At 36.6% G+C, this 17,078-nt stretch overlaps 1 protein-coding gene across 2 annotated transcripts in view; it reads right to left on the bottom strand.

The window, feature by feature from the left end:
* ANKRD31 (ankyrin repeat domain 31) overlaps positions 1-17,078 on the bottom strand; it is a 64,214-nt gene that overhangs the window by 18,877 nt on the left and 28,259 nt on the right. For both annotated transcript variants that reach the window (XM_063180114.1, XM_063180115.1), the window contains 8 exons: positions 16,371-16,533; positions 12,619-12,804; positions 11,692-11,834; positions 8,935-9,094; positions 8,325-8,407; positions 7,479-7,560; positions 5,270-5,366; positions 636-1,680 (listed from right to left, as the gene is read on the bottom strand). In XM_063180114.1, coding sequence (XP_063036184.1) covers positions 636-1,680; positions 5,270-5,366; positions 7,479-7,560; positions 8,325-8,407; positions 8,935-9,094; positions 11,692-11,834; positions 12,619-12,804; positions 16,371-16,533 — 1,959 coding nt within the window. The remainder of the gene's footprint in view (positions 1-635; positions 1,681-5,269; positions 5,367-7,478; positions 7,561-8,324; positions 8,408-8,934; positions 9,095-11,691; positions 11,835-12,618; positions 12,805-16,370; positions 16,534-17,078) is intronic.

Below are 17,078 nucleotides of genomic sequence, written 5' to 3'. Positions count from 1 at the left end.
CTAAGCCAGGTCCCTAGCAGCTGTTGTGAAAATCAGCTCTTTATTGGGAGGGACAGGAAATGCTTTTGTATTAAAAGAGAGGGGTTTCTTTTTTTTTTTTTAATATGGTTCATACCATACTGTATGCTTACAGAATCAGCAAGCATGTAAGCAAGAAATTTTGCATGCATTCATGCCAATCACAGCACTACAAAATCCAAATGTCACATTTTTTACTTGAGGGACTTGACAGTTGTTTCTAAGACATTAAGTCATAACAAAAATCACATTCCTGCTTCTTCCAGTATGAAAATCATGTAGATTTTCATGAAAATCAATGTAGATCAGCCAAAGATTCCACTCTGGTTCTAGCCATAAGAAATATTAGCAAACTGGTAACGCAAAGTTAAACACAAATTTTACTTATGCAATATTCTGGATCTTAAAATTATGGGCTGACAGAAGATTTCATCCATAGAATTTTCCTTTTAAACTCATGAACAGTTATCTATAACCAATGAATAAAAATACTCACTAGTAAGTGCTGAAGAAGCAGACAAAACCATGAGAACTGCTTTTTCCTGTTTTAGTGTGGGGGGCATTTTTATTACCCGCTAGTATTAATATTATTACTATTATAATTTCTCAACAATTACCTGCAGTTTGAATTCTAAAACATTTTCTCCGGGCTTTATTCTTCCCAATTCAAGCAGATCTATCCACTGATTCTTTTTCTTACTCTTCCATCCATATCTCACTTGGTTTTGTTCCCATTCCTGACTACCATAACTCTGTGAAGATTTCTCACTGATATTTGTTGGAGAGTCTGTATTTGAGGAAATATTAGTAAGCATCAGGTTGGCATTAAATGAATTCTCACTATTCTGAAAGACCATTTGTTGCAAAGTATTAGAGAAGTTCTTTGTAGATGCTAATAAAGTTTCTTGCTGTGGCTGCTGTTGCTGCTGGAAAGCTTCTTTCTTATTCACATATCTGTGCAGATCCTCATGTGAAAGAACCTGCTTGCAGTGACTGGTTGTCTGATAGACATTCTTACCCACAACAGTCCTTTGGGATTCTACAATATTTAATGTGTTGGTCATTGAAGTGCGATTTAAAGACCGGTTTCTTTGTTCTACAATTGCTACACAATCAATGTCTTTTGGCTGTGAGCACTTTGTTTTAGCAGTGGAAACAGTAGGTTCTGAAGGCAATGTCGTCACTTCTGCAGCATTTGTCAGCTTTGACCTGTTGTCAAAGGCATATTCTCTTACTCTGTTTCCAGATGCCAAAGCATGATCAGAAGCCTCCTTGCTTGTAATTGGTTCTTTATTTGCTCCTGTTTCATCCAAGCAGATGCATTCCTGAGCTGAAAGTTTATTTTCTGAAGAGACATGTGCTTCTACTCTGTTTCCATTAGGCCTGCCGGCACCAAGCCCCATACTAAATGTCACTGTATTAGGACACATTATTTCATTAGCAGTTAAACTTTGTCTTGTATCACTTCCATGAAAAGTAACTAAGTTTGAGATTTGCTTCTCTGATGATGAATTGAATATTTTCTTTGTTTTCCTGTAATTTTTTAATTTCTGCACTAATTTTTCCTGGTTTTGGACAACAGTCAACAGGCTCTTTTGACTAGAAGCAAGGTTAACTAATTGCTTCCTTAGTGCACCTTTTTTAAATGATTCCACTGAAGCCCTATAAAAAATAAAAAATAAAGACATTGTAGTTACTGTAGATACAAAATTAAAACAGTTAATAGACATAACAAAGAACAAAAATACATTTCAACATTTAAAATCTGCCAACATTTAAAATTTGAACAATATTTTTATCATGTATGAAGTTTAATGTTCAAATCCCAGGTCTATGAACAATGAAGTGCAGAATCCCAAAGTAGGATACAGAATTAAGATGCAGGTGGGAATTCCATAGCATAAGAATGTTAATCATTAAAACTTTGGAAATAGTCTTACCTATACCACTCCTTAATTCACAGAATTCATACTTCTATACTACCTTTAATTCAAAGAATCAAAACTATGCCTGTAGTATATCACCAACTACTCTGTTCTTACCACAAATCATAGTAGCACATTGAATCCCATGTCTCAAAAGTCCACTTTAGAGCCTTTTAAAACGAGTTCAGGATGAGCTCCTGAAGGACGATACTATAAGGATTTTTTTATGGTGTACACAACAAAAGATTTAATAAAGCTACCAATGTAATAATGCTGCATGACCTTTAAGTGAAGAGGACAGAACAGTTTAGGATGTTGCCTGTGTAATCTGGGAATGCTGTACCTTCATCAGACCCTGCTACCAGACTGAGCCTCCTTCCTATGAGACCCCTTCCCTGGGGGACTTTACCTGCCCTCTGCTGGAAGAGAATTCTTTATTTACCCCTTCATTTACTTTCTTTGGTACAAGAGCCATCAACTCAGCATAACACTATTTTCTCCTAATTCTCCTTCATGAGACAAGTGGCATCACTATGACTCTAGCACCATTTTGGGAAGATAGAGGAGTAACCCAAGTTGTGGGAAATGGAACTACAGTATGGCTTGCTTTTAAGGCCACCCACTGCAGAGATGCCATGGCAGGTAACACCATACCAGTCTCAAAAGAGACAAACAGAACAAAGGTACACTAAGACTAGATGTCTCAGAACAAGGACACAAAAAAAACAGCTTGACAGTATTGTTGCCTGTACTGTGATACTGCTTGGTATCTCATGTGCTTGGAATACACGTACCATCAACATATTAGCATAATATTAGCATATTAGTCACTGAGTAATCTATGACAACTGTGGGCTTTTACACAGGCCAGTGAGGCTTCCACACACTTCTCTAGCAGTTTTTGTTCTGGGAAGTTTTATTCCTTTGTTGCTATACAAGTACAGAAGAAGATGCAATTGAAGAGGCAAAGAGAGTGTGACTAAAATGACAAATTAACTTATAATACTTCTTTTTTGTTAATTTTTCTCAAGTAAAAGATATGTCTTAGTACCTTAGTACAGAAGATGCTAGCACCTATATCTAAGTACAGAAAAGGAACAATATAAGTAGTATCTCTCTCTGGGCCAACTAACTGAACAACTGGAAGATAGAAAATGTGATGATGCCTCTGATCTTCTATGGCTTGTGTGACAAAAGTTATAAGCCAATTAATTAAAAATAAGATGTTGACTATAAAAATAATAAAAAGCAAATATAATGTGATTTGGAATACAGCTTATTACTATTGATGGATGGCTGTTATATTAGCTGCAGGATATCTGCAGTATCCAGAAACATTAACCACTTCACTCTGGAACACAGATCAATCTCAATACTAGAAAACAGATAAGTTTATGTAGCTATTAATTTTACTGTCCTTGTTTCTTAACTCAGTCACTATTTTGCCCACAAGGATGATTTGGAACTCCAACTCCTCATAAAATCATTTTTTTTTAATTATCTGTGTAATATGTGTATCTTACATTTTATAGCTGGCAAAATGGCTTGTGACAGAAATATTTCAGTCTTTTTTCTCAACCCAACCAGCCTTTATATTTTGCCATGGGACTACCTGAAAGTTTTATGCTGCTGCTTTTACATGACCAACCAAATCCTGCCCACAAAAGCAAAAAATGGAAACATCCTCATCACCTGGCCTAGAAGCATCTGTTAAATAGGATGCTACATTGTTAGGTGAGCATTCACCATATGACCAACCTTGAGTACTTCTCAGAAGGAAGTAAAAAGGAGTCTTGTGAGAGCTAGCATCATGAAGCTCCTAATTCACACAGTCCCTGTTGACATTTTAAATGTTCTCACAAAATCTGAATGCCTGCAAAGCATGCTTCAAGGCGTTTCTTTAAATGGCTCTTGTTGGCCATTGGCTGAACACTCCTAATCTAGGAGTCCTGAAGAAACAAATCAGAGTCATGGACACTCCAAGTAGTGTCTTGAGCTGCTATTACTTTCCTCCATGACACTGCAAAATAAATGTAATTGCTCAATACCCTCATTTCCTAATTTCTGCTTAGGTATCATGGTTCCATGAGGAGAAAAGTCCTGCTTATGAAACCTGGTTTCCTTTTAAAACAAGGTAACTACCTAGCTGATCAAGGGAAGCCAAGTGATGTGATCTTGGACTTCAGTAAAACTTTTGGTACCATCTCTCACAGGATCCTTCTCGACAAAATGTCCAGATAAACACATCACACAATGGGTGAGCAACTGACTCACAGGTCAGGCTCAGAGGCTTCTAGGGAATGGGATGACATCAGGCTGGTGTCCTGTCACAGGGTTCTGTGCTCTTAAACATCTTCACATCTTCATCTTCACTAATAAGTTGGATGCAGAACTGGAAGGGATACTAGGCAAGTACGCTAACAATACAATATTGGGTGGAGCTGTTGACTCCCTTGAGAGCACGGAGGCCCTGCAGAGGGACCTCAACAAATCAGAGGATGAGGCAATCACCAACCATGTGAAGTTCAATAAGGAAAGTGATGAATTCTGCACCTGTGATGGGGCAAGCCTGGATGTACGGACAGAATGGGAAATGAGATGCTGGGACGCAGCAACATGAAAAGGGACCACTGGGTCCTTGCTGATGGCAAGTTGAACATGGTCAGCAGTGCCCTGGCAGCCAGGAGGGCCACCCGTGTCCTGGGGACATCAGGGACAGCATGGCCAGCCAGGCAAGGGAGGGGATTGTCCTGCTCTGCTCTGAGCTGGGACAGCCTCACCTCAAGTGCTGGGGGCAGCTCTGGGTGCCACAACAGCCTCATGCAAGGCTAGAGAATGTCCAAAGGAGCGCCATGAGGAAAGGTGCATCACACAGGGAGTAGCTGGGCACTGGAACAGGCTCTCCAGGGCAGTGGTCACAACATCAAGCCTGACAGAAGTGTCTGGACATTGCTCTCAGGTACATGGTGGGATAGTGCTGTGCAGGCTAGCAGCTAGACTCGATGATCGTTGTAAGTCACTTCCAACTCAGCATATTCTGTGATTCTGTGTTTTTCCACACATTCTGTATCATTCATTACCTAATTTCAATGCTCACTGTGAGTACAGCAACCTCACTGTTTGCTGATTATTATGCATTAGCTAAATCCTGAAGTTCTTCTTTCATGTAACTGAGGTAACTGAAGCCAATACTGATCACACTTCCAAAAAATCTGAATGAAAACCACATAGATGTACTTTTACACCACTATGTGTTCCTAAAAACTTCTATCACTACTACTGCAAAGAACAGCTTTCTATGAATACAATCCTTGTATTCTACTTACCTGTATTTTTTAGCAAGGGTATCCCTCTCTGTTTTCTGGTTTGCAAGTATTTCATTCAAAGTGTCTTGTATCTGAGATAGCCTTTGGATATACACATCTGTTCAATATTTTGAAATAATCAAAATTATGATGGTGATAAGAAGTAGGAAATAATTTCATTAATAGCATTTTCAGTGTAGCAAGTACACAGCCAAAGTATAAAGACACTGCTAGAGCAGTATCTTATACTGTAATGCATGCTGGTAGCTCCTAACAATTGGAGCACTTTTAATGAAATTCTCATAGAAATAATTAAATACAAGTTTAACTTTAAAAAATTAGCAAAAGTACTAGAAAATTATGAAGTGCAAGTACCTTGTTTAGGAAATTATTAAGAGGAAAAAGGAATTAATTAAAGAACTGCCCTATGGATGATAAGCCCTGAAAATTTTCAAGCTCTTTGTGTTGCAAGTAGCTACATAACATGGCAATTATACTGAGGCTACCTGCAGAAGTTACACAATCTTAACAAGTTGCCTAAACCTTTCATTTGAAGTATTATGAAATAGCTTAATGAACCTAGACTGTTTCAAGTTGCATGCAATGTTAAAAGCATATCTGTCCCAGTTTTACATAGTTTCTAACTCATATTATAAAGTTAAATTATAAAGAAGAGCAATTATAAATTCTTCTTTATACACCCTATCTCATAGACATATAAATGAGGGTTAGAAGTCCCAACCAGTGGATACCACTGGGATAATTTGCTAAAATTGTAACCTAATTCCTGAAACTCTAAAAATCCATACAAGCTTTACATAATCAGGAAAAAATGAGAAATTACAATATTAAATTGGAATTTGAAAAATGTTTCCCCAAACATTTTTTCACAGTACCTACCAGTATTTGCCTACTTAGTAATATGTAAATATTGCTTTTATTAAGGCAGTTTAATATAAATTTTTTATCTGCTATTTATAGTAGATTTCACTGCATGGAAATACCTTGAGATTTTAGTCTACTTTCTACTGTCCTAGTTCAATCTTGTGCCTCATCAATAGTAATGACTATGACTTAGTTTAAGAGGTGCTACATTACTAATGCTTTTGTCAGTAGTGGTAACAGATCACCATGTTAATTTCTCTCATACCCCTGAACAAGAGAAGTCTGATTACCCCTGAAAAGGAGAAGTCTGATAGTTCTTTTTGCTCATTCATTAAATTGCACTGATGTCTGTGCACGGGTGTCTGTCTGTTGTATCATCTACCTATCTGTCAAACATTTTTCAAGAAAACACCTATTTCAATTAACCATATCCCATAAATCTGAGTTGGAAGCAATCTATATAATTCCATATTTCACATTTATTTTTAAAGGGATAAATTTACTTGTAAATACCATTAGAAAGCTTTAGTCTGCATTTAGGAATATAAATTTAAAAACAAACCCTTTCTTTCTGTCAGGAAGCAAAACTGTTTCATGAGTATGAGATGCTCCAATTACACAGCCCTGCCTAGATGGGTGAGGGCAGCTGGGGAGAGAGACCTTGGTCAAAGGCATTCTGCCAGGAAGCTATGCCTCTTGAAGCATCAAGGCATGGATACAACAGATTTCAACAGATACACAGCAGCAGCATCACGATCACCTAAGAAGTCACTGTCACTTAGTAAATTCTTGAGATTAATCTGAACTGAGATTTGATAGCCTAAAACAAATTACACCTCTGGGGATCAGCATCTCTTAAAGTGCCCATCATTCACACTGTCTGCTGTAAAGAATTCTCTTTTTTCCTCTCATAAATTACTTTAGGCTCCTGGAAGTCTAGCCACATCAGAATAAAAATGCTGCATCTGCTACTTCACCTAGAGACATAGCTGTTCTTGGTCGTGCAGGGGCTCATGTGCTCATAACTGAATAATGCTGCCAGAAGTATGCATTCTTATCTAATGATCCCTTTTTATGTAAACAGGTTTACTTGAGACACATGCCTTCAAGTGACATGCCTTCCTTTTCTGTCATAATTCCTGTTTCTGTTCATTCCTGCGTACGTACAAGAAAGTACTCTGGGAAGTGCCCACTCCTGAGAGGTGTTATTAAAATCTTATTCTCTGAAGCTGTACTTTCCAGAGGAGATTCAAATATATTATGTGCAATAATCTTTTAAAAACAGTTATATTGCCAAAGATATTTACCCACTAAAAACAGGTGAAACACTTCAATTTATGTCTACCTGCATCTTTTGAAGTTCTCAACTCCAACAGCAACAGTTCCTCCTGCTTCTTTTCTGTATCCTGTATGGCAGCAACAGACTCCTGTTAACAAACACAGAAATTACCGTAAGAAGTAGAGCCAAGTGCACCATACAAAACAGGCCATGACACCTGGCCTGCAGTTTAGGTATTGTAGACTCAAGTAATTCCAGGTTGGGGATTACTGTGTAAAGGCAGGGGGGCACTGGTAGGACAGAGGTACACAGTGACAAGAACATGCTCTGCAAGGAGCTGTCACAGCCTGGGTTTGCTGTGGCATTCAAACTAGTCCATGCTCAGAGTCCTCCAGAAACCTCAGAGTGCACAGCAAAGATTCGACAGTGAATTTCACCATGACAGCATCATCTAGACAACGCAGGCATAGGTTACAGACACCAGGAAAAGCTAACAATTTGTGCAAAAATCTTCCTTGTTGTTTTGTGGTAAGATAAACAATATCTAAGTATCTTCATTATCATGATGGTAATTTATTACTGTTTCAAAAAGAACCATTCTGGAAACACGATTAAAAGCTTCAGATCTCACAACCTTTTTCCCTATTTTTATAAGCAATAAGAAATCTGTGTCAGTATTGACTACTACTTCCACAATAATTTTAAATGCACAGGAATTATGAACAGAGAGAGGTGATTATAAACATACTCATCTCTGTAAATCACAGCTTGTCTTCTATAACTCTCTGCATAATGCTGTTTTTACATACATTTCAATAGATTATTTATTTAAATTATATTTTGCAGTCATCAAATGTCACTATGCAGTTGTACACCACAGAGCGGTTTAACAAAACTGTAATCTATACTTACCACACTGTATTTCTCATGTTGTGTCTCCAAAGCTGCATCATCATTTTTATAGCAGTCATAACAATGATGTTTTGATTTTTCCTCTCCACGATTAAGAAAAAATAAATAAAATTTAAAATTAATTTGCAGGAGCACCATAATAATATAGGTTAAAATGATGCAATGGCAGATCAACTAATCAAAAGTATCTTGTATACGCAAAAGAGATCAAATTTAGGTAGCATAAAGAAATGAAAGTCACCACTTTCAAAACTAGTCATTTCTCTTCCTGTGAAGGGAAATACAGATAATAACAAAAAACTGAGTATCCAAATATGTTCTTTTTACAAAAATCGGAATATCCAAATATGTTCTTCTTCTAAATATGTTCTTTTCTTTCTTTTTCTTTTTAAATACAGACAATAACATAAATCTGAGTATCCAAATATGTTTTTTTTCTCATTCTCTCAGAAAAAAACAAAACCCACCTACACATGCTATTTTCTGTAAATAAATAAATAAATAAATATCATTCAATAGTTAATGGAATTAAAAATATCTGTGTCAAACTACTTGAATGTATGATTTTTCCTTAAGACTGCAGGGTAATCCTATGATTTATATTACATACCAGTAACTTCAACAGTTTGAAAAGGAAGTACAGAGTCTGTAGCACCATATGACTTCAACAGTTCTTTCATTTCTTCATCACAAGCTTGATTCAAAGCACTTTCTCCTGAACCATCCCTCTCATTGGGATTTGCTCCATGCTGCAGCAGAATCCTGGCTGCCTATTATGTATTTTTGTTATTTGTATGGTGGTAATTCTTGTTGTGGACTTACTATACAACTACATGTGTTATATCTAACATACATCACAAATAATACAGGTTCTCTAGATACTCTAGAGAGTATATAAGTAAATAAGATACTCTACAATCATTATACCTGCAATACAAATTAAAAAATCCCAAACAATTGGCTACTGTCAACACAGATTTCTATCTTACATTTCTTGCATTTTTCCATTAAAATACACAAATAACTCACAAATTTTCACAAAACACGTAATTTTTATAGTACTAATTTTTATGACTTTATGGTAATACAGAACAATTACAAAACACCATGTATCTAAATTAAGAGGAGCTGGTCAATTGCATTAAGACCAAAGTGCAGAATAGAAGTGCATTTCTTCCTTCAAAATTGGTTTCGGTTTCATGCACTGGTAATTTTTTTTCCTAATTCCAAAAAACTTGAAGTTTGCTTAATCACAGAATGTGGAAATCAGATTAGTGGCATCAGTGGAATCATCTACTCCCTGAATTCAAATCATATGAAAGTACTGATGAGGTCAGACCTTGGTAGAAGAATTTTCATATGTATGACTTTTCAGCTTTAGCATTTCTTCTTATTTCTTACACTCAGAGTGCAGGTAAGTAGGAAAACGCATCAGAACAAGAATGCTGACTCAAACTTCAGGATGTTCTCTTGTTGGTTTTCCCCCAAAATGCTGCATAATACACTTATACCTTTGCAAGAATCCTACTGATAGTTTGGCTCCAAGCCTGTGTGAAATCATCCCCTTTGTTTTACCCTTGGTCACAGAAAAAGATAAATGTGATGAAACATGAATTGTCCTGACAGAAATAGAAGAAGTATATTTGAGCCAATTTGGCATCACCTTTACACTTAGTTCCCCAGAACTCACTCTGTCAAAAGAACATTTTCTTTATTTCTGTGCAGTGCTGGGCACCACAAGTCAAGAAGAATGTGAAGGTCCTTGAAAGTGTCCAGAGGGCAACAAAGCTGGTGAAAGTGCCGAGAGACGTGCTCTGTGGTGAGCCACTAAGGACTTTGGGCTTGTCTAGTTTGGACAAAAGGAGACTCAGAGACCTCACTGCTCTCTGCAGCTTCCTGAGCATGGAAGTGGGGAGGGAGATACCCATCTTCTCCCCCTGGGGTCCAGCAACAGATGAGTGGGAATGAGTCTAAGCTGTGCTAGAGGAGTTTGCCTGAGAGGCGGTCAATGCCCCAAGGCTGTCAATGGTTAAGGAACATTTGGACAATGTTAATATGATTTAACCTCTGGTTGGCTTCCAAGGGATCAGGCAGCTGGACTAGAGGATCATTGCAGGTCCATTCTAATGAAAACAGTCTGTTTTACAGAACCACAGAATGGTTTGGGTTGGAAGGAACCAGTTAATAAAAAATAGTTTCTTTTTAAACAACAAGACCAGAATCTTTTCTTTACAAAAATATTTTTTTTTACAATTAAGGTAGTGAGACACTGAAACAGATTGCCCACAGAAGTTGTGGCTACCCCATCTCAAGAAATGTTTGAAGTTTGGTAGGACAGGGCTTTGGGCAACCTAAGCTAGTGAAAAGATGTCCCATCAATGACAGAGGCCGTTACGGCTAAGTGCTATTCCCCTCTCCTGCTTAAGCCACAACCACCAGGGGCAGTGGTGATACATGCATCCAGCCTACTCCACACTTTGGTGGGAGGAAAAGGGCACTGTCAACAGTGACCCAGGCATCTTATTGGTGTGGAAATATGACTGCGAGTCAATCACCTTACTTCATAAATAGTGCCCAGCCCAGGGCCCCTTGAGCTTTCTCACACAGTAATGGGCTGCACACCAGGATCTCCCTTTGAGTAGGGACACATCTCAGCATTACTCCTTGAGGCACAGAAATTCCTGTCACAACAGATTCTCCATAATTGATGCTAAACTTTGAAATCTTAGCTAAGTGATAGAAAGGATTGATTGTGAACGTACAGTCCTCTAGACATAAATTGCTGATTGAGTCTGGAATGGAGTCTGAATCTAGCCGCCTGAGAAGGAGTTTAGAAAGCAAGGGGGTCCTTTCTGAACATCCTGACTCAACAGGAGGTTCCCTCCTTACAGCTGGGACCCTGTTTCTATGCAGTAAACAACAGAATTGTGGTAAAAAAACCATCCCATTTACCAGTGAACTTTGTTAACTCACTGTTTTGTATCACTAAAGCATATAATTTGTTCTCTCTTAAGTGTGAAGTGCATCAGTCCCATCTGCGGCAGCACTGAACTATCAATAAATTGATAATGTTCAACTTTAAAACTGTTTTTAAGAAGCCCAAACCTAACAAAGAACCACAGGGAGTTTCTGAATTTTTATGATTTGTCTGTTGCATTAAACAAGTCAACTAACCGTACAATTTCAACTGTCACTACTGAAGAATATTTTTCTCTGATTTTTATCACTTTAAAGAATACTGGTTTATTTCCTAAATGCAAACCTACACTAAAATTATGTTTTTAACTTCAATGAAATGTGGATTTTGCTTCGTGGACCCTCTGCTGGAAATTTGTGTTAGGAAATTTTATGCAAAAGAAAAATATACCTCCAAATAATTGCCTGAAACAGCATCGTGTATTGGTAAAACACCACAGAGACTTCTGCTGTTAACATCAGCACCTGCTTTCAGTAATTCTAAGATCACATCAGTAAATCCTCCATTAGAGGCTTCATGAATTGCTGTCCAACCTAATAAAAGCAAGATAACACAGTATGCATCTGATCTGGAAAGATCCACAAAGGTCACTAATTAGTAACTCAACATTTTGCTTCATTTAAGATAAATCTTACACAAATAATCATCAGGAAGGTAAATGATTTTGTGTGCACTCAGTTTGCTTCAAAGAAAAACTCATCTAATATTAAGCAGAAAAACATTGCTTTCTTTTCTACTGCAGTAGAAAAATGATAGAAGAAACAAAATTGGAGGAGAAAAACTCTAAAAACTCAGGAGCACAGTATTAATAATCTGATTTCTAATACCAGTAGCATTTTATAATATTAAGTCTGCCAGACTTGATAGTATAGAATAGTATCCATTATGAGACTATGAAAACAGAAAAATGCTATATATTTAGGTAGGAAAAAGCAAAACATAATCTTGTCATGTGTTTTTTTTCCTTATTTCTTAAAGAAATAAGACCTGTCTGAATGTGCTTCACACATGCATATACTGATGCACATAAGATCCACCAAACTCAAAGTTCATTTCTGTACGCATTTCTGAAAACATGCTCTTCAGCAGAGTAAAAAAACCCTCCTGAGAAAGTCGGCATTACCTCCATACTGACATGAAAGTTATGTATTCATTCAGTATGCCTGCACTTGTTTAATGGCTTCCTTTCCTCCTCAAAATTTTAAGCCAAGAATCTGTAATTTTATTAAAATTATGCAAATGATATATACATGTCTATACTACAGATTATGTAAAATTGTAGTAAAAAACAAGTTCATAAGGGAGTAATTTTCAAACCTGCATAGTCCTGCTCATTGACAGAAATTCCAGATGATATCAGAGTCTTCACCAAAGACACATCTCCTCTCTTAGCAGCAATATGCAGCTGAGTTTCCCCTTTTCCATTTCTCCTAATTTTCATCTTTCTCACAGCTCCTGTCTTACAGGTACCAGGTACAATTACAGCTGCTTCCCTGGTAGATTCTAAACAGATATTGGGTGTTCATTAGAATTTTTTTCACAAAGAATGCTTAAGTATAAACAGAAAATTAAACTTCATAATTCATTTGAATTACTGTAAATGTAAATACTCTTGCTTTAATTATTCAATAACATTAAGTGACTATAACAAAAAGTTAAAAGGTACTGTGGTAGGTCCTGTGCAACAGGTGAAATGATAAGCGGATCCTACACTTAAGAATTTCCAGTTAAAGCCTAGATGATTCAACAAGGGTACAACAAATTAGGAAGACACAACAAAGGTAAGAAGGTTGAAATTTTATATTGTACAGAGGTAGAGAATGCGTTAGGTTTCTCCATGAATGGCTTTCAAGTTACCAGGCTGCTAAATACAAAAACAACACATGTAAAGATATGTAAAAAACTACAGAAGTGGAGACTTTATATTGCACCACTCCTTATCAGTTGCTAATTCTGTATCAGGGAAAAGATAGGTGTGTGATTTATATATATGTGAGATATAAAGATATAGATATATATATAGATATATAGATATATACACACACAAATTATATATATACATTATACATATATATATATATATATATATATATATATATATATATATATATATATATATACACACAAGTGTTTTTTACAGCTGTGATGTGAAAAACTTCTTAGATTTAATAGTAGATGTAAGCTGCTTCTTAGGAAGTAGATTACAAGTCTCTGAGTAATGTTTAGTGGCATAGATAATCTATCATTTAAACCTGTGCACAATTGGACCCATAAGTGCAAATAAACTTGATTTATTGCCTTATTGGTTCACAAAGCAAACAACATTAACTTTAATGATATCATGTGGTCATCAGAGAGGTTCTAATTCTGAAGCTTCAGGTAACAATCTACCAAATTCTAAGATATACAACAGAAAAAAGAGATTAACAAAGTACTTATTATATATATTGAGTAAGGACAACCCCCTCTTCAAACTGGTACTAAAGAGACAGGACATATAAATCTTTCAAAGCTCTATCATCCATGCTAAATTTTTTCAAACTCTTGTTCCTTTTATCATACTACCCAGATATTTTTAAGAGTTTACTGTATTCTTTTTATGATTTCTTGAAAATATGTAATTTATTCAAAGAACATAGAAGTTTAAAGTTTTCAGTGAGCATTCTGCAACTCTTATCCATGTTTTTTTTTCTCCTTTTATAGCTATGAACAATTAGTTTCTGCATCTTCCTCATCTCATCAAACAAGCTCTTTTCTAAAATATTTCCAGTCAGCATTATGCATTAGTATCAAACATCTTCTGCACTTGTCACCTGCCTTTCTTCAGGCACCTCCTGCCTTCTAGAAAACTGGCTTTTCCAATGTTTCATTCAAAGTAAACTACGGAGCTTGTCATACAAGACTATTTGGAAGAACACGAAAGACAGACTGAAGTGATAGTACAGACAGACATGCAGTGAGGATATACCCATCGTGGTTTTAAATCAGCTCACTGTAGGCTGTTCAAACCTGTGAGAAAGCATTCAGGCAACGCTTTTTGCACTGACACTGCTTGGCCTACACTGTATAGGCAACAAGAAAAACTCAAGAGCTCCTTTTTTAAGTGAAAACTTGAGATTCTAGAGCATACAAAGCCCATCACAGTATTAAAACACTCATCCAATCTAAGACCTACTTCACCATAAGATAATGTCTTCTGTCTAAAAGCTTCTGAACTCCCAAAGCAATCATCCACTTTCTGATTCTTCCTTTTCTTCCCTTTGGATTCATAGGAGAATGTCCTAGGGATTTTTTACAGACATTGAAGGAAAAAAAAGGGTACACAACAGCCCATTAAGCTAATGAACCTTAGCAATATTGGCTGCAAGTGAACAGAAATAATTGCAAAGTTTTCCAGTTAAATTGTCAAGCACAACAGTTTGCTTCATGGCTGTTAGGAAACATTTGCAAAAGCATGATGGGACATTGGTTTGTGAATTGCAAAATGCTGGTTCTCTGTGGGATGCATTGCCAGGTGGGTCACGAGAAGGAAAGATCCAGATCTTGGCAAATACAAAGTCCAGTCAGCACAGTACAAAGATAAAATGAAGAGATTACGGTAACTAGCAATCAGGTTGGATTAGGCTGACATACCTCAGCAACTTCAAGGACATTGTCCTTCAATACCTCCACATGGGTCTGTGAGCAATTATTTCCACAGTTTGAACTATAAGAAAAGAAGCAAGCTGTTTGTACCTTCCTTCTGTATAAGCAGAATGGAAATGTTGGAAGCCTAGTACGTGACTGACTGTAGATGTAAGTGACACTGTGTCAATTGTGAAGAAAATATTTTTATGCAATAATAGAATAATATAAGGAAGACCAGGGGGACACAGAAGCAATCAGATGGGATAAAAAGGCCAGTTCATGACAAAAAAGTGTAAGAGAGCAAAAAATCTGAAAACCCCACAACTAAGAAAACATAATCCCATTTTTCACTTTATTTCTACAGCAATCTCAATGCCATTGTCCTGGACTCCAAATTTATTATGGCCTTCAACTGTATGAAGGGCTATACTTTCTTGCACCACCTCTGAAATGGCAACACTCTCTTGGTATGAAAGGAATAATTAGATTTATCAAATAAAATATCACCTGAAGAATCTCTTATGAAGAAAAAAGTAGTCTGGGACATGCTACCCCAGAGAAGACCAAAATATAAGACATATGTTTGAAAAAAATATTTTTAAAATCATAATGGCACAAATAGAAGGCAAAAAAGGTTTTAAGAGTGAAGGGATCCTATTGGAACTACAGGTTCTGGTTTTAGTAAGTCTTGAGTACCATAGTACCATGGTTCTCTCATTCTAGAAAGAACCAAAGTACACAATGCATGCCAGCTTTATCAAAAAATCTGTAAGTGAAAATATATTGAGGTTACGATGAGCTGGAGCAGGGCTCTACTGTGATCATAAGGCTACAAGATAAATGCAAATCTTAGACATGGGATGAAAATGCTAAACAAAAAACTGCATGTGCAGGCAGAAGAAAATAGAACTACCAGAGGATGTTAGATCCTTATTCTCATGGAAGTAGGTTTATATCTATACTATAGCTAACCCAAAGGTACCAGTACAATCAGAGTCTATGCAGATTTGTGCCTGATGAGGCTACATTCTGTATGTTACCATATTCTACAAAATATAAGTTGATCTTTGTGTGCCAAATATATGAAGAGGCCTGTTCTTTCATCTGTGACATGTAAAACAGTTAACTAAAGACCAGTCAAATGTTATTTTAAACTGCTGTTTATGTAACATACTTAAGTAAAGATAAGCCTAAAGTTCTCACTTATGATCTTGCATCCTGTCAACGACAATGCTGAAAGACTGATCAATGTAACACAAACAAAATGTGCATTCTGTAAAATGGAGCGCAGATATTTCTGGAACAACTTAGCTATTCACTAGAGTATTTGCTCAACTTGCTATATATTTCTTGCCAAACTTTCCCTCATACATTTCAAAAAGCCTTCCTCGTGTACATTTGGAAAAAAAACTCCACTGGTTTATAAAGTATTAACTTTTCACCTGACTTCTTAGATGTTTTTTGTTTTGATGCTTGACTCAATTGTGATTGATTAGATGAAAGCTTCTTATTGCTGCTACTGGAATATGAGGCAGCCTTTGCTTTTCGGCTTGTCTCCTGAGGATTTGCACATGCTGGTTCTGACTCCTTTGTCTGTAAGGAAATCTATCAAAACAAAGGCAAAGAGAGTTTTAAACTCAGGGCTGATCCATTAGTTTTATTTCCATTAACATCAGATTATATTTGATTTGTCAAGTTTTGCAAAAACTTATTCTGAAGGTGTTCTCATATCTGTATTTAGACTCCTGTCACTCAAATTACTGCTGTTACTCTGCATGAGACTGTATTGATCCCTGCCACATCCTGTTGTAACTTTAAAACAGATATATTGTGAGAGGAAGTCAAAGCAAATCAGTATTGACTGAGAATCAAGTGCTCTTACAGTTTTGAGAAATGGATTTGTAAAGGATTCTCAAAACTTGACTGAAAGCTCACACAGTCTTGTACATCTGTATGCAAACTCTGAGATAAGGAGTGCTGACTTAGAAAGGCCATGGAACAGAGATGACATTGTTGAGAGATATTGAACTAGAAACAAGTTTCAATTGATGGCCTTGCAAAAAGACCAGATATTTTGGAGAATCAGAACTGTGAAAGATGCATTGTAGCAAGAACACATGGGGTAAAATAACAGGTGATTTGTGTTAGAA

Source organism: Melospiza melodia, chromosome Z (assembly GCF_035770615.1).
Source record: "Melospiza melodia melodia isolate bMelMel2 chromosome Z, bMelMel2.pri, whole genome shotgun sequence".
NCBI classification, from domain to species: domain Eukaryota; kingdom Metazoa; phylum Chordata; class Aves; order Passeriformes; family Passerellidae; genus Melospiza; species Melospiza melodia.
Note: the sequence above shows the minus strand (reverse complement) of the source record. Positions and strands in the feature narration are given on the sequence as shown.